A 22,079-nucleotide genomic window follows, 5' to 3' on the forward strand; every position below is an offset into this window, starting at 1 on the left:
GTGATGAAAATGTGAACTGTTAACAGGTGTAGTTATTACAAATGTAAGGTAATTTAAAGGTAATAAATAAGTAAAAACAATAGGTACTATGGATAATATGAAATAGACATTGAAGGATACATGTGTATATAGGTGTATATTCAATCATTCAGGTACTACTACATTCTAGTAGATATATGTACTCATTAAAGAAGCTGACTTATTCCACCCGTCATAGTTTAAACAAACAGGTTTAGCAAAGATACAGTTTTGTTTAGTTTTCTGCTCTTGCAGGGCACCAATGTTCCAGTCCGTTACGTGGCAGTAAAGGTGGCTGCCTCGGTTTGCCGGTAAACATTTAAATCGACGAAGAAGAAAACGCGCAGCTATTGACGCAGGCGCAGTGGCCTCAGTTGCAAATAGTAGCCAAGTAAAGACGTTAGCAGTTTAAAGTACGTGGCATAATACTTTAGGCATGGAAGTAGCAGCGCTGTTCGCCGTAACCCTGTTTACTGGGTGCACTGGTAATGCTGGTTGCATTAGCGGTGGCGCGACGGAAAGAAGAAATAAGGGAGGAAATAGAGCAGGCGGCGGAATTTGCCGGTAAGAGACACGTTAGCTAACGTAACTGTAGCCGACGCGATGAGTCAACAACTCTGAATCTCACTATGTGGTTTTTGACACCTTGAAACACTCACGAATACCGAAATATAGACACACACTAGTGCATTTATTCATAACGAGTGTGAACACCGGGAGGTGTCACGTCACCTGCTCGTTCACGCGGATTTACGAAGCGAGAAACTAAAGCAACTTTAAGCGACTGTCACCGTTGGCCAATGGGCAAAGGTTACACTGTAGGACCAATAGGGTGTTTGCTTTGTGTCTGGTCATTAACTATTAATTATGTTAACGTGGATGGAAAATTGTAATATGGTTCTCTTGGACCGTTCTGAGCTTCACAACGGTTGGAGAAAGTCCTCTTTATGAATAGTAGTTTTTCTGTGAAGGGTTTGCTTTGTACTTGGTAAACAAAACGCTGCACAATAGTTCAATCCGATTGACAATTGAAAGGGCAGAAGGAGACAAAGATCCATCTGAGCAACAGTTAAATAAGAGTAGAAGATATCACCAGTTATTGGGAAAATAAACTGCAAGCTTAGCTTCAAAAAGTGAGAAGATTTAAATAGGAACAGGTTCTTGTTTCAGTGCATCTGTGCACAATAGTGCAGCCTAGAATTAAAAGGCAAGTTGTTGCTTTAGGAAAAGCTATTCTTCATACTTTGACTGAAAAATGTTAGTGTCTGATGTCATTCATATTACTCCAGAGGCTTGTTACCGAATGCTACGAGATCCAAAATCCATGTCATCGCTATGTCCGTCACCTCCTGTGTGTCAGAGACCTTCTACAACAGTGACACGATTTTAGTTGAGTTCAGTAATCTCGTTATTCAAATGTATTTGTGTAATCTCAGCCTGTTTTCTTGTGTCTTCCAGCAGTAGGCAGTGTTGTGAAGGGCCCTGCATCCAAGAAACCAAAGCAGGAGAAGCAGCGCAGCCGTAAGGATAAAGCTACACAGCACACTTTTAGTCATCAGTTGTTGGCGTCCTCACTGAAGGTAAAGTGAAGCACACAATGATGCTGTAAAACACACACGAGTAAGAGCCTCTGAGCACAACGAGGATTGTTGGTCAGGGACATGTTTATAGTTATGAACGCCTCAGAGGCCCCCATTGTTAGTGTTTCTGTGAGTCTAACCTCATTGATGGATTGGGGTCGACAAATTGTTTGAGGCATCTCAATTTTATGTTCAAAATAAACATTAAATACTAAATCGATTTAAATTGCCTCCAAAACTGCACCGTTACAGGACATTCTCTTAGTCAAAAATGAATGTCAGTATATATCCACTTTATCTGCTTTACTTTCAAAATTGAGAGCTTCAATAAAGTATCTATCAATATGTCTTCTTAACACGTGCTGAAGAACTTCCACAGTCCACACTCACTTGTAATTGAATGCATTGATTCATTTAGATGGACCTAATAAACTGGCAACTGTATTTGTGATGCATTTTTTTAAAAAGGGATCAAATGGTGTCTTTCTTCAGGTTCCTTCAAAGTAATTATTTTAAAGTATGTTTGTGTTGATGTACATTTCAGAGCCACAGTGCGAATGTGACGTGCCTGGATTTCAGTAGTAACGGGAAGTACCTGGCGTCATGCTCTGAAGACCGCACCGTCCGCATCTGGAGCACCAAAGACTTCCTGGATCGGGAACACAAGTGCCTGAGGGCCAATGTGGAGCTGGATTGCGCATCACTAGTCCGCTTCAGCCCAGACTCCAGGTCTCTTGTGCAGACCCTCCTTGACATAAAGCATTCCTTTTCTATCTTCAAACTTCCCTTAATTATCGGAGCCAAATGCCTAAACTTAACCAACGTCAGCTGTTTAGATTTTTTGTCTTGATTTGTTGGGATTATTTCTTACAAACTCTTGACAGCTACTCGCGAAATCAGGATTTTGTGTGTTGGCCTGCAACTTTAAAATGCAGACTGTTTTAATACACACCAGTAATAAAGATAAATCCAGATCAGAATTCTGCGTTTGTTAAACAGAAATGGTGTTTGTTCAATTTGAGGTAATTTTTAGATAATCCCACCACCTCCTTCACTGAGTCACCTGTTTTTACTGCAGGGCATTTATCACTTGGTTGGCCAATGGAGACACCATCCGAATCTTCAAAATGATCAAAAAGGAGGACGGCACTTTGTCCTTCAAAGCTGCTTCTGAGGACTTCCCACAGAAACACAAGGCCCCCATCCTCAACATTGGCATTGCAGAAACAGGTACACGCAAAATGTTTTAAAGGGATAGATTGGATTTGGGGGATTTCTTGAAGTGTGAGGTACCATAGTCTGTGTATTACTACCTACAGTAGATTGCGGTTTGCACACTCCCAGTTTGGAGAAATAGACCGTATCAGCAAGGAAGGAAAGGATTGTACTGCTGTGAACAGGGGCAGCAAGTGTAAGCAGTGAACATAGCGAACACTGAAAGTGATATTTATTTATTTATTTATTTATTTATTTATTTTTTAAGTGGCTAAATCGGGTTTTCTGCTGCCCCCGTCCACAGCAGTACATTGCTTTTCTCCTGTGCTTGTATTCCTGTCTGTTTCTCCAAACTGGGAGTGTATTATAGTCAATACATTATGGTATATATGGTACTTGGTATAGGTTATGGTTCTTCTTTAGTATGCAACCATTCAACATATACGATTTAGTTTCTGTCCTTCATTCATAGCTTCTGTCCTTCAGTCATAGCTCTTCCACACATGACTAGGCAGCCAGCTGACATGATTGATTTGTTCTTCACATCAATAAACATGACACTACATTATTGTGGTATGTTTTCCATAAATTAAATAAATAATTAAGTGGAAGCATGTAGATGTTAAACAAGAGGATGGAACATGTACATGTCACTAATTCCCCCGTGACTTGTAAACGCACATCAGTGAGCTAGTGCTGCAACGGTAATTAATTATACTCGTACTACTAAAGTCTAAAAAAACATGTAATGCCAAGATGACCTGATTCTTTGTTTCTTTACAGGCAAGTTCATAATGAGCGCCTCCACCGACACCACCATCCACATCTGGGACCTGAAAGGAGACATACTGGCCTCTATCAACACCAACCAGATAACCAATTCTTATGCTGCCGTCTCCCCATGTGGCAGGTCGGTCCCGCCCCCTGCCATTGCTGCAAATGAAAACTGATCTCTACAAAGTGATACTTCCTTTTAAGGAAGTTTTCTCTTCAAGTATGATGTAGAAATGTAATCGGATCGAGTAATGGCATCAGTTGAACATACTTTTGCTTCAGGAGGCACTCAAAACCTATTATTAACTTTCTTTACGTTTTGTTTAACTTTTAAACTGAATTACATTTACTTGTCATTTTCATCAGCAGACGAGATGTATTCAGCCCTTCATTTGGTTTGAGAACAGTTGGGATTGATACAGGGCTGAATTTGGACTGCATTTGTGATTCTCAGTTACAGTACTTCTGCAGTATACTCTGCTGAGCAGCCGCATCACGATTTAAAATGTTACTTTTCCAACAACGGATAAAAAAATAAAAATGAAATCCTGTGTGACTTGCGTGGTGCTGTAATTGTGTGTGCCTCTCTGTGTCTCAGGTTTGTAGCGTCGTGTGGCTTCACTCCTGACGTGAAAGTGTGGGAGGTTTGCTTCGGGAAGGGAGGAGAGTTCAAAGAGGTGGCGCGAGCTTTTGACCTGAAGGGCCACTCGGCAGGAGTTCACGCATTCGCCTTCTCCAATGACTCTCGCAGGTAAATAAAGGCTTTTCTGATTACAATACAAAGATGGCCCACACGGTTGTGACCTTGAAGGAATAGTTCATCAATTTGGGGGAAACCTCTATTTGCTTTCTTTCTAGTACTCACTCATGTCTGTACACTAAATATGACATTAGAGCCAGCTGAATAACTTGGCTTACTGTAGATTAGTCTGTAAACGGGGAAACAGCTGTCCTTGCTCAAAAAGTTCAAAAATACACTTAGGTTTTTGTATGGATTAAAGAAACCAATATAACATGTTAATAATTAATAAACTTCAGAGTTGCTGGTAGGCCGATTGCAAATAAATCAATCAAATAATCTCTGTCCTCAGCATCTCTTGTTTAATATGTAACGAGTATCCTTTCCTTTTACTCATTAGAATGGTAACCGTCTCCAAAGACGGTACGTGGAAGCTGTGGGACACAGATGTGGAGTACAAAAAGCAGCAGGACCCCTACCTCCTGAAGACGGTTCCCTGTGCATCGTCTGAAGGCAGCCTGGTGGCCTTGTCTCCGGACGGACGTGTAGTGGCCATCAGTGACGGCTGTAACGTGGCCATGTACAGCGCCGCCACCGGCCAGCTGGAGGAGGAGCTGCACGGCGTCCACAGCGAGGAGATCAACGACCTTAGATTTGACATTAACGGGCGCTTCTTGGCGTGCAGCGGCGACAAAGCCATCCGACTGTTTCACAACACCCCGGGCTACCGGGCAGCCATCAGAGACATGCAGGACATGCTGAAGAAGGCCCAGAACGAGGCCATGAAGCAGAGACTGCAGAAGCAGATCAGTGACGCTCAGAGCTCCCTGGACACTGTGCTGGCTGCTCCAGTTGACTAGAAGAGAGGACTCTGACTGCTAATCTTTTTTTTAACCTCAACTCTGCCGCTCAACAATCTGGTCCGGGAATAATGGAATTTGCATGCTGTTTTAATAAAGATGATCTTTTTATGGAAAAATAAAATAGTTGTTCGGGTCTTTTTGTCCCGTTTCATTTCCAATAAGTTTGTTCTCTACTGTGTCTGTTTTTTTAATATTTGCCTTTTGCAACTTTCAAGTCGGACTCCACTCAAATGTGTTTTGCCTCTTGTTCATTTAATCTGCTGAAAGTTTCTCTGCGCTCACCTCTTTCATTACATCCCAGAAACTTCCACGGGTGTGACGTGTAAACTTTATTTATTCTTTTACCTTTACTTTTCTAAAGATATTCCAATCTTTTTAACAATGGAGCATCACACATCAAATTCCATTCATCTAAATCTATGATATTTAGTAACCTGGCCAATAAAAATTAAAATGAGTGTAGTAGAAGTGATACATTTATCATTTAGCTTAACTGACCCTTTAAAATTACATTAATAAAAAAGACCATCTACCACCTAAAGGCTGTAATTCTTACATGAGAAGATACGCTCTCCAAGAAACTTGTAAACCTAAAGTAGAATCAACACTACACATAGTGGTTTTAACAACTGCCACTTTATTTTTTACCTGTTAGCTAAATATATGATATGATATTCTATAATACAGGTGTTTACTTTTAATACTTCAAGTACATTACTGTAATTTTATTTTAAATTCAGGACTTTCTTTTTTTGCAGACAGTATTTCTACTTTTACTTTATCATTATTATTATTGTTGTTAATAATAATTGTATTTTTTTATATTGTCCAGTTTTCTGTAACACTTCTGTTTTTCTGTTTTGCATTGTTCAATAAAGTTTTTGCGGGGGAGTGAAAAAAATGGGTTGACCCGGAAGTGGTAACCGCGCAGAGAGACGCACGTGTTTTCCTGCTGCAGCTGCATGGACTGAGGTTGTGAGGAGATGTCTACAGAGATGGTGGCGCTCACCGTGACAGCACCGGGTCCGGTCAAACAGGCCGGAATCCTGCAGCAGAACCGGGTCTTCCTCGACTTCTTCTGGGACTTGGCCAAACCGGACCAGGAGGCCCGGCTAAAAGCGGTGGAAAACCTCATTCAGTACCTGAAAACCAACACCAAGGTGAGGCAGATCACGAGTAGCTGTGCGTGAACCCAGCGTGGTCATCCTCTGAAGTTGGGATAAGAACAGTAATAGTTAGTAGTACTTACAGTTGTAACGTCAGCAGTGGTACTTCTCTCCTCAAAGTAGTTGTAGTAGTGTATAAATACTCCGTTACGAGTAAGTCCTGCATTCAGACTCTTACTAGGTAAAAGCAAAAAGTACTAGCATCAACATGTACTAAACATACTAGGAGTAAAAGTAACTTTACTTATTATGCAGATTGCCTCATTCCTCAATTTTATATATTTATTATTGTATTATAATTATTGATGCACACATGTTGCAGCTGGTAAAGCTGGAGCCTATTTGTATTACTTTAATATATAATTTCTTATTTGATTTATATTTTCTATTAATAATCTGAATCTGAGAACTGACTTGTAAATGTAGTGAGTGTAAAAGTAGAAGTACTTCATAATTGTACTTAAGTATCTTACTTGAGTAAATGTATTTGGTTACATTCTGCCACTATACTATGACTGGTATATTATTATTATTCCCATACTGGGTAGATTAGCAGTATAGTACTACTTCATATCATATAAACACATCATGTTTATTTATGTAATAGTAAAATGTAACTGTAGTGGAGCACCAAGTACGATATTTCCCTCTGCAATGTCATTTTGTATAAATGATAAATTAGCAGAAAATATAAATATTAAAGCAAAGTACATGGATGTCATAACTGTACTTATGTACATTCCACATCGGCTAGTAACTACAGCTGTGAAACGGAAGTAAAATATTTCACTATGAAATTTAATTACGAAGTAGCATTAAATGGAAATACTCTGGTACTATAAGTTGTTTTATAACATAACCAGGAAGTTATTCTATAAACTCTCTGAACCCTGTTACGTATCTGTGTGCTGCAGGCAGATGAGTTGGAATACACCTTTAAAAGGCTGGTGGATGGACTGGCTCACACACGAGAGACGGCGAGACCTGGATTCAGTCTGGCTCTGGGACAGGTGAGTGGAGACGATTGCCAAAACCAGTTTAAGCAAAATTCATCTGCACAAAATTATGTTTCCGCCTGGCTCTCATTTTCAGATATCTGTGTGAAATAATCTCAAATCAAAGCTCCACTTAGTGGCCTTTTCAGCGAGTTCACCCACGACTCCCGAATCTTTATCTTATCTATGAATGCAAGACTTTGCAGTGGATTCTGAGCTGCAAACCACAAGTGATGCATTAAAGCAGTGAGCGCTCGACCATGAGTGTTAAGAAAAGGCTCGAAGCACCAAGTAATTGAACATTTATTGGCCTAGCGTGACACACATTTTTGTTTTTCAGGTCTTGTGTGCATTTGAAGACATCCCTTTACAGAGTGTACTGGACAAAATCAAAGTAAAACACAATTTGCTGACGGTGAAAAAGGTGAGTGCTTTAATTTTTACTCCGTAGTCTCCAAAAGCTTCACGAATGGGCTCTTGATGTCGAGGTCTTTGCTTTTTTCCCCCCCAGAAACTTTTGAGAAATGCTATGTTTGGAAACTTGTTTGGCGTCCTCGCCATTCATCAGTCCAGCCGCATCTCTAAAGTAAGTAGTCTTTTATTTCTTTTAATAGAAAGGGTTCAGATTGTTTTGTTTGCAGGATAAAAAGGGAGAGCTCATGCCTGAACCAAAGCCGACATGTTTTGTGGAACAATTCTTCTTGAGCTGCGGACTCTAATGCGTGTGACGGTTGTTGTGTTCTCTAAACTCTCGTTTTGTGCTTCTTCAGGAGCCGCAGGTGGTGTTGGGATGTGTGCAGCTCCTGCAGAGCCTCACCCAACACAGACAACACCTGAAGGACCTGCCCACTAAGACCATGACGGACATCCTCAGCGAGGTGATACAGGGTTTTGATTTGCTCTTGTCCATAGTCACTACAGGGAACTTTTACCTGGGTTATGAAACCCTGTTCTTGTGGTTTGGTTCTTTTATTTCTGCAAACTAAAAGAACACATCCTTCCTTCGTTCTCCTCTCATAAACTGATGTGTATATCCGGTCCGTCAGATCCCAGAGGAGGTGTTTGAGGAGGTTCTGCTGAGCGCCCTAAAAACTGACCTGGCATCAGCCTTCAGCACTCCGGAGCAGCTGCAGCTGCTGCTGGTAGCACTGCAGCGCTTTCCACAAACTCTCAAACCCAAGAAACTCAAGAAGCTGCTGGGCTCCTCCACCATCATCAACGCGGACAACATCCCCAAGTAAGAACGCCGCGATTGGTTAGGGGTTGTCCCTTTCATGCTGTTCCCACCAAATGTAAATCCCATATTCATGTTCCTTGTGCAAGGTGCAAAAGAGAGGAGGGTCTTAACTCCATGTAGATCCATGCAACAAAGTCCACCTTTCCACCATTTATTTCTGTCGTCAATGAGCACTATTGCCGCTTTTGTACGTGTTTATGGAAGTGCCACATACGAAGGAAAACCAATGGCCTTCGTGTCTGGGATCACAACTTCATTCAGAGGCGCACACACAGGTTTATGGGTGTGTCAAATAATTTAATCAAAAAATGTTCACTGCAAGTCACACATGCTGAATTCATCTGATTTATTACAGCAGTATGAATCGCGCTGTTAAATAATTTGCTTTGCGCTTGGTGAGAATACGACACGTCCTCTCATTTAATCATTTTGTGAACAACTCAAAACACAATGTATGCTCCGTTTCCCGTACTGCACCTGCTGTGGGAAATCTAAGCAACGTGTGATGGCCGTCTGTGGGTCAGTGGTTAGCAGGTCCGTCTTTCAATCTGGATCGTCGGTACAATCCCCGGCTGTGCTAGCCCTAGTCGATGTGTCCTTGAGCAAGACACTTAACTCTGAATTGCTCCCCGCTGTGTCTATTGTGTATGATTTGTAAGTCACTTTGGATGAAAGCGTTAACTAAATGTAATGATGTTGTCTGGCAGGTTGACGGAGGTGTTGAAGATGGCGGCGGGCTCGGTGAAGAAGGAGTGTGTCCTCCCAGCGGTGGTCCTGGACCTCCTGAAGCTCTCTCTGAAGGAAGACAGCTTCCAGCTCTTCTGGAATAACGCCATCATCAACGGCATGTTAAAGGAGCAGCCGGGGCCAGCTCAGTGAGTGCAACAAGGGACTAAGACATTGAACCTTCATCCAGGACTCGGGGCAATTCTCAACTACATTAAAAAAAAAAAATCAGCTGCCCGTGTTTCCTTTAACAGGCACTTCAGGATTACATTACATTACATGTCATTTAGCTGACGCTTTTATCCAAAGCGACTTACAATAAGTGCATTAAACCATGAGTCCAAACTCAGAACAACAAGAATCAAGCAAGTACAATTTCTTCAATAAAGTTAAACTACAAAGTACTATCGGTAAGTGCCATTTAAGTGCTACTGAAGTGCTATCGGTAAGGGACATTTAAGTGCTACTGCGGCATTTAAGTGCTACCTATTCAAGGTATAGTCGAAAGAGATGTGTTTTTAGTTTGCGCCGGAAGATGTAGAGACTTTCTGCTGTCCTGATGTCAATGGGGAGCTCGTTCCACCAATGAGAAGCCAGCACAGCAAACAGTCGTGATTTAGCTCGAAGTGAAGGAGCTACAAGCAGATTGGCAGAAGCCGAGCGAAGTGAACGGGCTGGGGTGTACGGTTTGACCATGTCCTGGATGTAGACTGGACCCGATCTGTTCGCAGCACGGTACGCAAGTACCAATGTTTTGAAGCGGATGCGGGCGGCCACCGGTAACCAGTGAAGGTCGCGGAGTAGTGTGGGTAAATTTCGGGAGGTTGAAGACCAGTCGAGCTGCTGCATTCTGGATGAGCTGTAGAGGTCGAATGGCATTAGCAGGTAGACCTGCCAGGAGGGAGTTACAGTAGTCCAGCCGTGAGATGACCAGAGCCTGGACCAGAACTTGTACCGCCTTCTGAGTGAGAAGGGGTCGGATTCTCCTGATGTTGTACAGCATGTACCTACAGGAGCGTGTTATTGCGGCAATGTTGGCAGTCAGGGAGAGTTGACTGTCTGGATTACATTCTTCTAACATGTACCATGTCCTGTTTGTATCCAGTTACCTGAGCTTCCGCCTGCTGGGCAGCGCCCTGCCTCTTCTGTCGACCGCCCAGCTGAAGGACGTGTTGTCTGGAGAGGTGATGATCCAGTACGGGGAGCATGTGGTGTCTTCTCAGGTCAGTGGGCTCAGACAGCTTTTTAAGTGGAGGCGAGCATACATCCAAGTGTGTTTTGCGATGGGATCCATGTCAAATGCAGAGTTGATCTTACCATACTTAATAATATTGTCCTCAATGGCAGATGGAACTAGCCATTTATTAATCTTAAAATGTACTCCATCTTGTCTGTTGTCTCACCAAGACGACCCTAATTAAAAGTCTTCTAACCTTCCCTTATTTTAATGCAAGTAAATAGTTTTGACGATGGTAGCTTGATATTGATCAGGAGTACTTAAAACAATGTGTTATTATACTAATTCAATTGAGTATGAACCCATTATTACTGGTGAAAAGAGAAACTGAGCGGCAGGTGGTGAATGACACAAATGCAACCATAAAGTATTTATTGACGACTAATATGAATCTCGTCTATTGTTTTTCCTCTCCTAGAAACCGGACCGCTTCAAGCTGGTCCCGGAGATGGACACCTACGTGTCGGACTTTTTGCAGGGCTGTCAGGACGCCGACAAACAGCTGGCAGTGATGGTGGGCTTCTCCTCGCTGTCCAACCAGGGCTACCCAGTGGTGCCGTCGGTGTGGCGGGTGGTGCAGCACCTCCAGCCAGCGGCTCTGCAGCAGTACGTGGAGTGGCTGAAGGACATGTTCCTGCAGCCTCAGCTGGACAAGCTGCTGGAGTTCAGCACTCGCAAGCAGAAGGACAATAAGGAAGGAAAGGAACAGTGAGTGTATTCGGCTGTTGTGTTGTTAAGCAGAGTGTTTATCTCTCTGGATGGGAACTGGGTGTAACCGTTGCGCTTTCCGTCCTTCAGGAAAGAGAACTCCATAATCCGCCTGAGGAGGTGGGTTGTTTCTCGGCTCTCCTCGATCATTGACAACCACCAAGTGAAGAAGGAGGAGGATCTCATCATGGGTGTGGCCAGGTGAGACCTGCCACTATTTGAGCAAAGTCTCGGTGTTGGTGTTGTTGAAGAGAAGGCCGTCAGCTGGTGTTATTTCTTTTCCAGGTTTGTCTTTTTCCACGCATTCTTCAGTGCCAAGAAGGCCTCGTCCAGCATCCAAGAGACAAAGGGGACGCTGTCTGTCCCACTGGATGATAAAACCAAAGGAGTGCTTGTCAATTCTTTCTTTGGGTGAGAGCTGAAGTACTCTATTCTGCCCTGTTTTGTCCAAAGAAAGTCCATGTGACTTGTGGTGTCACTGCTGCCTCACTGACTTTCTGTCTATCCGCCCTCCTCCAGACTCCTCCTGTCCATGCACCACCTGCCTCTGGACGACGACCCGGCCGAAGGCGTGGCAGTCAACCAAAAGCGCACGCTGGGCGTCACAGCCGACGGCACCATGTGGATCTACCACCTGGCCCAGTACACTCAACTGCTGCTTAGCCAGCCGAAGTTGGTCAACCAGCCCCTCAGCCCCGAGCAGAGAAAAGCCTGGGACAGGTAGGCCCACAACAACAGCCACCCACATGAATGTAGTCACACAGGTTTACGGATAATTGAATTTATTACAACTGGGATCTTGTTTTCGTTCTTTGGGTCATCATTTCTATATAACAACAACACAGAAGTCATGAAAGTAATTTCTCGTGCTACTGACGAAAGTAAAGTGTTTGAATCTGGCTCTACACGTGTGTTCTTGCAGCATGATGGAGTCGGTGGCAAGCCTGAAGAAAAAGGCAAAAAAAGGCCCGACAGCAGGGAACGGCGCGTTCCAGCAGCTCTTCCTCTTGGTCGGCATGCACCTCTTCAAGGTACGACATACTACCAGAGACGGGACTATCGTAGTACTGTTGCTATTGCAGCCTGAATGATGTACCGTCGTTAATTTCCGAGCAGCAAAACAACCGCTCGTTGACATAAAAACGTTCTCCTCGAAGGCCCCAGAAGAGCTGCTGGACATCATGAGGGACCTGCAGAGCTGCGTGGACATGGCTCTGGCGAAGAAGGCCAAGAAGAAGAAGAAGAAACAAGGTGAGGCCTCATGCACGATGGTAATGCAGCAGTACTTTTAACGTACAGGATTTCTTATTCACGTGCTTATATTACAAGCGTGCCCTCTCCACCAACTGACATGCACGTCTTTGCTTCTGTTTTAGAATAAATTAAAGCACCTTTTATGTTTCATGGTATAATTTTAATTCCGGCTCCCAAGTTTTGTGGTTTTGGTCCGCTTTCACGTGTGTTTTGTAATAAAAAATATGAATCCGTTACTATGTGTTTTTAGTTTCATTCCACCACTAGTTTATAGCTTACAAATACTGCTTTGAAGTGTACGAATGTGCGTTTGCGTTTTCCTTTTGGTGCAGCCACCGAGCAGCAGGAGGAGGAGCCTGAGTGGGTGGAGGTGATGGTGGAAATCCTGATGGCCCTGCTGTCCCAGTCGAGTCGACATATCAGACAGGTCTGCAAAACGGTCTTCTCCTCCATCTGCCCCCATGTCACTGCAGAGGCCCTCACCGCCATCTTAGACGTAAGTAGCGCATACGATCTCGGCACCTGACGTCACTGATGTTTGTATAAAAAAAATTTGGAAGACTGTTTTGTATGAACATAATGCATCAGTAAAAACAATCACAAGATGAAATGACTTGTATTCTTCTGGAGCTTTCAGTCATATCTTCTGGCCTTCATCAGGCTGTCAACCTGCTGCCACTAGGAACGGAACCAGATAACTGTCATAAAATGGGGAAATGTCTTGTTTGGAAGCTTTTTAAGTGATTGTAATGTGTTTAGGTCCTGGACCCAGAGAAGGATGACCAGGAGGACGGTACTGTGGTCGTCACTGATGACAACAAAGCCCGGAAAAAGAACGCAAATGAGGAAGATGATGAGGAGATGGAGGTCAGTTCCTCTTTTGCTTATTCACAATTTGTGCTGCTGCCTGTCTTGACCAGAACTCTTGAAAACTAATCTCAATCTCAATGGGACACATCCTGTTTAAACAAAGTTTAAAAAAACACCTTGTAATGTATATCTTGCTGATGTCTTTTATGGTATTCTGATTGATTTTTTTTCCCATTTATTCAATCAACAAAATAAATGCATTGTTTACTGTTACACTTTATTTTTTATTACTAATTTTGCAATCCTAAAATGTGTGGTTATGGCTCTGATAGGATGACAAGTCTGGCGAATCAGATGACTCGGATGAGGATGATGGTGATGATGCAATGGAAGAGGATGATGATGATGAGGAGGAGGAAGATGATGAAGAGGGGGAGTTGGCAGTTGTGGACCAAAGTTTCCGCTTGGAGCTGATGAAGGTCTTGCAGCAGCAGAATGCTCTGGTGGGTTTTCAGGCGTGGTCTCCATGTGGTTTCTGTGATATGCCACACATGGGCTCTGGAGATTACCAGTTATACCCCAGCATAAATGTCTGGCACTATTGTACCACTATTGTAAGTTTTTAGGTCATCGGCTGAAATGTAATGTTAGGTCAGGGCAGCATGTCGTCAATTGAACAGAGTACCATTTACTGCAGCTGCTTATATATATTTAATTTTCTAATATTGTAACCATGCCGGATAAAATGAGTCTTGTCGAGACGTTTTTAAACGTGGTAAACAACAGCATGATCCCAGTTTATGTTGTGTTCAAGTCCTCTGCTGTGTCGTATATATATTCAGGCCACAGAGGAGGACGGCAGCGACGACGACGATCTGGATGATGACGCCATGATGAAGCTGGATAAGGGCCTCGCGGCGCTGTTCTCGGAGCAGAAGAAAAAGAGCCAAGCCAAGAAGGATGAGAAGACAGAATTACAGAAAGAGAAGGCGCTGGTCCGAGACTTTAAGATCAAGGTAACTCATCCAGCACTTATACTTGTTTTCCTGTCACGCCCAGAGTCAGATAGTCGGACTGATATCAGTTTCATCTCTGTTCAGTACGGAAATATCTCCAGGACATGGTTAGCCTAGCGTAGCACAAAGATGAGAGGCTGGGGCAAATTGCTGGCCGAGCTCCATCAAATGGAGCAAATACACATTCCATAAGCCTCAACGCTGCATCTCCCTCACCCATTTGGCTTGTTGTAGGTTTTGGACCTGGTTGAAGTGTTCGTGGCCCGGCAGGCTGGCAGTCCGCTTGTTCTGCGTTTGGTGGAGCCTCTGCTCACCATCATCGACAGAGGAATGAACTCCAACAGTGACCAGCAGGAGCAGGACTTCCTCCGCCGTGCTGCAGATATCTTCAGGTAACGCTGAGGATTCACAGTGTCTGTCAGTCACTCACTTAATGTTTTTTTCCCCCTTTTTTTATTGTTTTGCTTTTGTTTGTTCTCTGCTAAATCTGCACGTCTGCCTCCGAGTTGTATTTCAGAGATATCAGGAATCTGAGGTGGGGACAATGTCTTCCACTTGGAGATATCAACATCTGGCAACATGGCCTCAACGCCTCCTTCGCTGGCAGTTACATCTAAATAAAATCAAAATGAATGACTTTTTTGTCTTCAGGAACCAGCTGTGTAGGTCCAAGGTTTACTGCAGGACTGCCGGTGACAGACAGGGGGAGCTCCATGACCTGCTGGAAAAACTGATGGCTAAAACCCAGAAACTGTCTGACTCCTCCGTCTGCCTCTACTACTTCAGGTACAGCTTACTGTGTTAATGATGGAGCTGAGTCGTAAATTAGACTAAACTCTCTCAAACACCATGATACTCCTATGTGGGGGGAAAAAAGGTGTGTGTGTGTGTGTTATATTAGATATTTAATGATCCTGTAATGTTGCTTTTGCTTAGAAAGCCTATTACATTCCCACCCCATCCAACATATTTTTCATTGTTTGTGAACACACTCTACCTCTCCCAAAATGTACAAAGTTACCAATCTTAAAAAATTGTAGATGGCAGAAGAAAGAATATTGGGCTGATGTATGTTTTGTAGTCCATCCCAAATTAAAGGATGAACAAAAGCACCCTACACATGCATGGCTAAACAATCTTAAGATCTACTTTCTGGCCTTTTCTGAGCTTTTGGATGCACCTCGCAGTCCTCGTGAGCAGATTGGCCTACCTTTTTTAGGTGTTGAAACCTTCTCCCACTGAAAAGTTTGGAACCAGCAGTTTTAGTTACTATTACTATTTTAACGAAGATAAAAACAATACAATTCATACTCCAAATGTTTTATTTACATTTCGCAAATACAGTGCAGAAAAGCAAAAGTGACCCTCAACCCTTCCCCAATGAATGGTGATATGTTCTACTCTTATTGAACTGTTGCTCAGATGGATGTTTGACCATCTCAGTGTTTTAGTTCTTAATGTGCAAAACAAAGATCCAAGGGTCAAGACTGAAATGATCTGTCCTGCAGTGCATCTCTGTACGTGGTGAAAGTGCTGCGAGGAGCTCCACCTGCTGGAGCCAAAGAGGAGCACAGCGCCGATGGGGCTGCAGCAAGTGACGTATGTTTCCACAGACTGATTAATTTGTTTTGTTAGTTCATTCACAGCTTGTTTTCATCTAATATTATGTCCAGCTTTGTCATTCTAAGTAATGTTCTGGGTCATGAAGTAGGTCAGTTCCGGATAACTTGTCCCCCGTTTACCCAGAGTGTCCTCCTCACAAATATTTCCTGTTTTTGCTTTGATTAGCAATAGATAATTGTGCACGATTTTCTGTCAAAATCCCAAAAGTCCCCTCCGTTCAGATATCTCGCACCTATTTTCACAGTTGCAAGAGCATTGTGCAATCGGATGTTTAGGGGATGTTTGGTTACGAATTAGAGTTTTGAACGGATTGAAATATTAACCTGATAATGGTGCTTCTTGTAAAGTTAAGGAACCACCAAGATTATTACAATTCATCCTGAGGGGGACATGCACCTTATTTTATTTTAGTTACTTGTGTCAATGTTGGCGCTAGAGGAAGCCATGGATTCACCAAAGTGGGCTCGATATCACAGTTTAGTGAATATGAATGTTTGTACAAAAGTTCATGACTATCAGTCAAATAGTTGAGAGATTTCTGTTAATTTATCATGACATTAGAATAAATAAATAAAAAAAACTGTTTTACTTGCTTACCTTCACCTGTCAGAAAGAAAAAATCTGACTCCTGGTGTGTTGTTTTCTCTTTCCTGGCATGTGTGTTTGTGTGCAGCTGAGTTTCATGGGCAACGTGGATGTAGATCGAGTCTCTGGCATCTTCCGGGACGCCCTGAGCTCCTTCATGGCCCGGAGGAAGAGCCCTCTGACCACTCAGATGTTCACAGACTTGTTCTCCAGATTCCCTGTGAGTACAGCGACGCATCTCAGAAGTTAGTTCACGTGGAGCAAGCGGTCACTAACGCAGCTTGTGCGTTATATTGACAGGTTTTGTGTGTGAAGCTGTTGGATACAATTGTGCATCACATCGCATCTGGAGCCCGAGTTCACCAACAGGTATAGGAGACCCTCCTCCTCCTCTTTATTACGAGCTCGTTGAACTGTTTAGTTCATTTGTACGTTCCTGCTGATGGACTGTGTGTGTCTATCTGTGTGTGTGTGTGTGTGTGTGTTTAGGGCCTAGCATGTGTGTTTGTGTTGCGGGCGATGCAGAGCAGGGAGGTTCAGCAGCTGTTGAGCGGCGCTCCGTGGACGGAGCTCTGTGTGACGGTCTCGGGTCAGCTGGCGTCGGTAAGTCAGCACAGCTTTACATCACCGTCCTGTGATGCATCGCGGGGTTAACACTCAGCATCCGTGATCACTGGGATGCATCGCTTCAGATGGCACGCATGCGTTCGTTCCCTCTTGTTGCTCTTGATTCTCCATTTCAGGCACTTTTTGTTTCAATTACTGTTGTGGTTGTTTTATTGTCTGTCCCTATGCTTATACAATATGATGCTTTGCTAATGATTAAATTGGCACAACCATAAACATCTATAGCAAGTGACATGCAACACATTAATGCAGCATTATTGATATTTATCCAGAAACCAGAAAGTACATTTTGCTGATGATACGTACTGTACATACTTTTACTTGAGGAAGGCGTTGAATGCAGAACTTGTAGTGGAGTGTTGTCAGTGTAGTATTTGTACTTTACCTCAAGTAAAGAATCTGAATACTTCTTCCACCACTGACTGTACGGCACTAAAATAACCGAAACAAAGTATCAATGGATTTCTTTTATGTGGACAGCACCGCTATCTGCATCTGACATATAACGATATGTGACAAAAAAGTTGCCTATTTCCACATCCAGACAAGGAACAACATTAGCATTGATGCAGTGTATACGTGACTTCCAGCCGTAGCTAATTTACAGTCCTTCTCCCTGGTCAGGCTTTTAAGAGATAAAACGTATTATATAACACTCTAATTCCTAGTCAAATAAATGAATAAAAGAAATGCACCCAGCAAGTCAGGAAATGTGATTAGTTGTTATGGTGATGTCTAAATCTTCCAGAAGGTTACAGCAACCTTTAACAGCTTGAACAAAGTGTGTTTCTTCGTCCGGCTGCAGTGGAAACGCGGTAAAACTCTTTATGAACATGATCAAAAGGCTTTATTATTCAGTTATTTAAAAATAGCAAAGTATGAATAATTGATGAACCAACTGCTAAACCTTTCTTTGTACAGTTTGGTAGTTTAATCTACAGCAAATATGTTTGCAGCTGATTTAACATGTATTTTTTTTCTATGCGTAATATAACATGAGGCTATAACTAACACCATCAATTCCTCACTTTAAGTTGAGACGTTTACACAAAAACATCCTTCAGGCTTGTGGGTTAGGGTTAGTTTAATCATTACATTGTTCTCAAAGGTTTATGAAATTGCATCGTACTGTGATAAACTATGATTAGAGGTGCACTCGCTGACCTCTGGTGTCCACAAGTGTAAACGAGTGCACCATTTCATGCTTCTGCATTTCTTCACCAAACCACCTCACCTATGCAGCTCACACTGGAGTCTAATTCTACAAATATTCTAATAATATTAATGTAGCCTGATCTTTATGTGCAACAGTGCATAAATAATGGGTATAAACCCAATGAATAGATATGCAAAAAACAGGGCACAGCTTCTGAATGTTAAATAGGAGGTCTTAAGCATAAGGTAGAAGCAGCTGCACAAAATGTAAAGTTTTAGAAAAACTCTTAAGCCAAGTCTTTTGATAACTCTTTTTCTCCCTGTCAACACTTCCATTTCATCAGTAAAGACCAATCACTGGCTTCCCGTTAATCTTTTTATTGTGGTGGCCTAGGGGTTACAACATCACTGTAACCATGTGTCAAACACGTATCATATCTATCAAATAATAATAAGAAGAGGTGGATGGCAATTACTTGATCAGCTGATCATCAGGCTAATATGGATAACGGTTTAACCCCAGTGTCTCTTTTCCTCTCAGAGTCTTGAGCAGGTCGATCAAACTGAGACCAAGGTGGTAAAGGATAAGGTGGTGAAAACCCTGGAGCTCTGCCAGTTCCTGGTCAAGCACGTCCACCAGCAGGTAGGTGTAGCCTGCGAGTGTGCGATAACTCATGAGAGCGTGACGCTTTTATGTGGTTTCAAATCCTTGCTTCTGCTGCCTGCACTTTGTAGAAGCTGTCGGTGGACCTGGAGCCCCTTCAGAAGGTCCTGCAGTCCCTGACCAGCACCATCGCTTTCAAGAAGACCGGCAAGCTGGAGGACAACTACTGGGCCGTGGTGAAACACTTTGGAGTCGTGTGAGTTATTGTGGCGTGAGCTCGAGGGTCAGTGGGAGAAATGAGGTTGAGCAGGTAAATAGTCAGGTTTCTGTAAGATCCTCATAGGCGTGACCGGCCAGACGGTTTGTTACAAAGCACGCACTTTCAATAAATACCTGGCAGCTGATTGGATGAACCATCTGTCAACCGAGCAACAGAAGCCAGTTTCCATTGACAAAAGCCTTAATGTGCCATTATAGAAATGCTCTACTGATCAAATTGATGCTTTTACAGCATCTACCCATACCACATCACAAGCCGCCATTGTTGTTTTGAATGAACAGTTACCTCTGTGTCGCATCACACACATAAGCCATGCCCACAGCTGCCTGTAGCGCCTCACAGGATGCTGACAGGTCCTTGCTCTGGTTAACCGGACACAAATGCATTACTTAAAGCCAGACAAGATATTAAGATGCATGCAGCAGGTCAGTAATCAGATTTCCTCCCTGCTTCGTCAAACATAGCTCACTTAATTTAACATGCTTTACTGAATATGACTAACGGTACGTACGTGACAGAACTTAAAAAACAATTCATAAGACCATTTGAAAAGTCTGCACACTGACTTATGCAGAAAATATTGCAGGACAGTTTGCACGCCGGCTCTGTCCGAAGCGTGCACGCTGTTCGTCTTGAATCTTTTTGCAATACATGATTCTATTCTTTTCTTTTACTTTTTATATGTCTTGGTCCATTTAGACTTGCAGTGCAGTTACAGGGCCTCTTCTGTAATGAGGGCACAGTTGTCTGTGTTTTACTTCAGGCAATTGTCAGTTTTAATTTCAACTGCACATTTGATTATTTTGAATACACGGATGCGTCTCTATTGTTATGTACATGTATACGTGTTAAGCTGTTTAGGAACCCTGTTATGTGTATACATGGCCAGGAAATTGACATTCTCCAGGAGAAATATAACTGGAGAATTCGGGTTTCTCTAATCTAACCCAGATTATGTTAACCAGGTTTATCATTTACGTGATTAAATGTGAGTACTGCAGAAAGTGCACATAAACTTACTCAATCGACCTCATACAGCAGGCTCTCCTAAATCCCCCGTCCAGGCTACCTAAAAACAAATCTACTTGTACAATCCATTGTCAATCCTGACCTATAGTATCCTCCTTGTAAAATAGTAATTATTTTAAATCATTATTAAAGCAGTTAACTGTTCGACACAATAATATAACCAACACATAAGCAACTCCATACAAAATGTTTAAAGTAGATGGCTTCAGCCCCGTGATATGTGTAGCGGAGCCATCATGTTGACCTCGGCGTGTGTTCATGTTCACAGAAAACCGAAGGTCGAAAAGACGAAGCCTGACAAGGAGGCCGTCCAACAGAAAGTTCCCAAGAAGAAGAAAGGCTTTCTGCCAGAAACAAAGAAGCGTAAAAGGCGCAACATACCGATTTTAGAGCCTGCGGCGGCTGCGGCTGCGGCGGAGCTGGCAGCAGCGGACAACTCGACCTCAAGACACCAACCGGGAGCAGACAAAGGACAAGCCATAAAGAAACATGACAAGAAAACAAAACAGAAGCGACCGGCCGATGGCGCGGCGGGCTCCCAGCCCAACCCGGCCAAGAAGAGCAAGGCGACAACGACGACGCAGTCTGAGAGCAACACGGCTAAGATGAAGATGAAGAAGAAGAAGAAACCCAAACAGAAGAAGGAGGGAGGAGGGCAAATGTAAAGTGGACGCTGCTATTTAAATGTGGATTTCTTTTTAAAGAGGCTGTGTTTTCATCTGTTAATTTTTCTACTTACTCGGCTGTCGGTTCAGTGTGGGCAATATGTCGGTATGTTTCAATATGAGATATTGTTTTACATATTGAATACTTGTGTGGGCATGAATTTAGATGGATAATTTTTCTAATGAGTAACGGCTATGGATTAGAGAAACAAATGTCTTGTACAATAAATTCATTTCTCTTCCTTGGATTTATCACAACTCTGTTCCTATTTTAAAATGGTTCTATCAGTTTTGTTATTCAACATTAATATGAAAAATGTTGAGCATTACTACAAACCATTTGATGTTTTTGAAGGGAATACTATGGTTTTCTTAATTAAGTTTGATAAATCAACTGTCATAGCAGTCAAACAAGTATCTAGGTTGCGAATACCTCCCAAGTTCACAAAGACTTTCTCTGGTGATAATAATGTCCTTATATTCACTTTAAACATGATCTAAGTATGTTATAACACTTTCCATCTGCAAACCCACAAACCTGCTCTACTTTTCACACCACCTTCTTAGCAAACGGCTGCTTAATTCCACGTCCAGCAGATCCAGCGCAACATGATTATTCATGAGTTTTCTTTCTGTCCACCTGATGAATGCAAGTCCAATATTAAAATGAGTTTTTTCTCTGTTTTTGGACTGAGCGGAAATGTTTGTCTCTTTAGCTCCGCTTCACCAGCTAGTTTGTCATATCGCTGCCGAGCAGGTAGCATACGCTACAAGATAATAAAGTTGTTGGCTGAAACTCACCATTAAGCTCTGTAAAGCCGGGCGAGCTGCAGATTCAGCTGATCATTCTCCGTAGTGCCGTATCGTATAGCACAAGATAAAAAGCATGAACCATATTGGTTCATGCTTTAAATAGACCAAAACAAGTGTACTTGTGACTTCCCAACTATGTTGCACTATGCATATAGTCAAATCTTTCCTTGAGACTATCTTATTAGTGTGAACAAAATATGGAATTTGTCACTGCCAAAAAACAGGTGTTCAAAGCATGCCGAGCGTATTCTTTATGACTGACACTAAAAACCATTACTGAAAGATGTGGATTTTTGTCACTGATAGAAATACAACCCCATTACGTCCTTATTAGAAGAACAGCACTGGCCTCTGCACAGG

General features: G+C 42.7%; 2 protein-coding genes across 2 annotated transcripts; both read left to right on the forward strand.

Moving 5' to 3' along the window:
- Positions 1-438: 438 nt before the first annotated feature.
- Positions 439-5,322, forward strand: tbl2 (transducin beta like 2). The gene is given in 8 exon segments (XM_034551054.1): positions 439-487; positions 489-582; positions 1,477-1,598; positions 2,143-2,327; positions 2,677-2,828; positions 3,597-3,723; positions 4,186-4,338; positions 4,727-5,322. Coding segments are annotated over 8 exon segments (1,326 nt in total). The 5' UTR covers positions 439-454; the 3' UTR covers positions 5,187-5,322.
- Positions 5,323-6,096: 774 nt separating this feature from the next.
- Positions 6,097-21,164, forward strand: mybbp1a (MYB binding protein (P160) 1a). Its single transcript, XM_034550232.1, has 27 exons — positions 6,097-6,349; positions 7,270-7,365; positions 7,691-7,774; positions 7,862-7,936; positions 8,121-8,228; positions 8,397-8,587; positions 9,295-9,462; positions 10,419-10,536; positions 10,969-11,258; positions 11,349-11,459; positions 11,544-11,669; positions 11,778-11,978; positions 12,181-12,289; positions 12,416-12,509; positions 12,845-13,008; positions 13,272-13,379; positions 13,655-13,825; positions 14,165-14,338; positions 14,573-14,730; positions 14,990-15,124; positions 15,847-15,937; positions 16,635-16,766; positions 16,847-16,915; positions 17,036-17,149; positions 18,870-18,971; positions 19,064-19,188; positions 20,510-21,164. The coding sequence occupies exons 1-27, from the start codon at positions 6,173-6,175 to the stop codon at positions 20,904-20,906; spliced, it is 3,888 nt and encodes a 1,295-aa protein (XP_034406123.1). The 5' UTR covers positions 6,097-6,172; the 3' UTR covers positions 20,907-21,164.
- Positions 21,165-22,079: the final 915 nt, after the last annotated feature.

Source organism: Cyclopterus lumpus, chromosome 14, assembly GCF_009769545.1.
Source record: "Cyclopterus lumpus isolate fCycLum1 chromosome 14, fCycLum1.pri, whole genome shotgun sequence".
NCBI lineage: Eukaryota > Metazoa > Chordata > Actinopteri > Perciformes > Cyclopteridae > Cyclopterus > Cyclopterus lumpus.

Excerpts from the sequence above, each read along its gene's own strand:
- mybbp1a (XM_034550232.1), top strand. The coding sequence starts at position 6,173 with ATGTCTACAGAGATGGTGGCGCTCACCGTGACAGCACCGGGTCCGGTC. Across the intron at positions 14,339-14,572 it reads TCCGAGACTTTAAGATCAAG|GTTTTGGACCTGGTTGAAGT; the intron begins GTAACTCATCCA and ends GGCTTGTTGTAG. Across the intron at positions 15,125-15,846 it reads GTCTGCCTCTACTACTTCAG|TGCATCTCTGTACGTGGTGA; the intron begins GTACAGCTTACT and ends TCTGTCCTGCAG.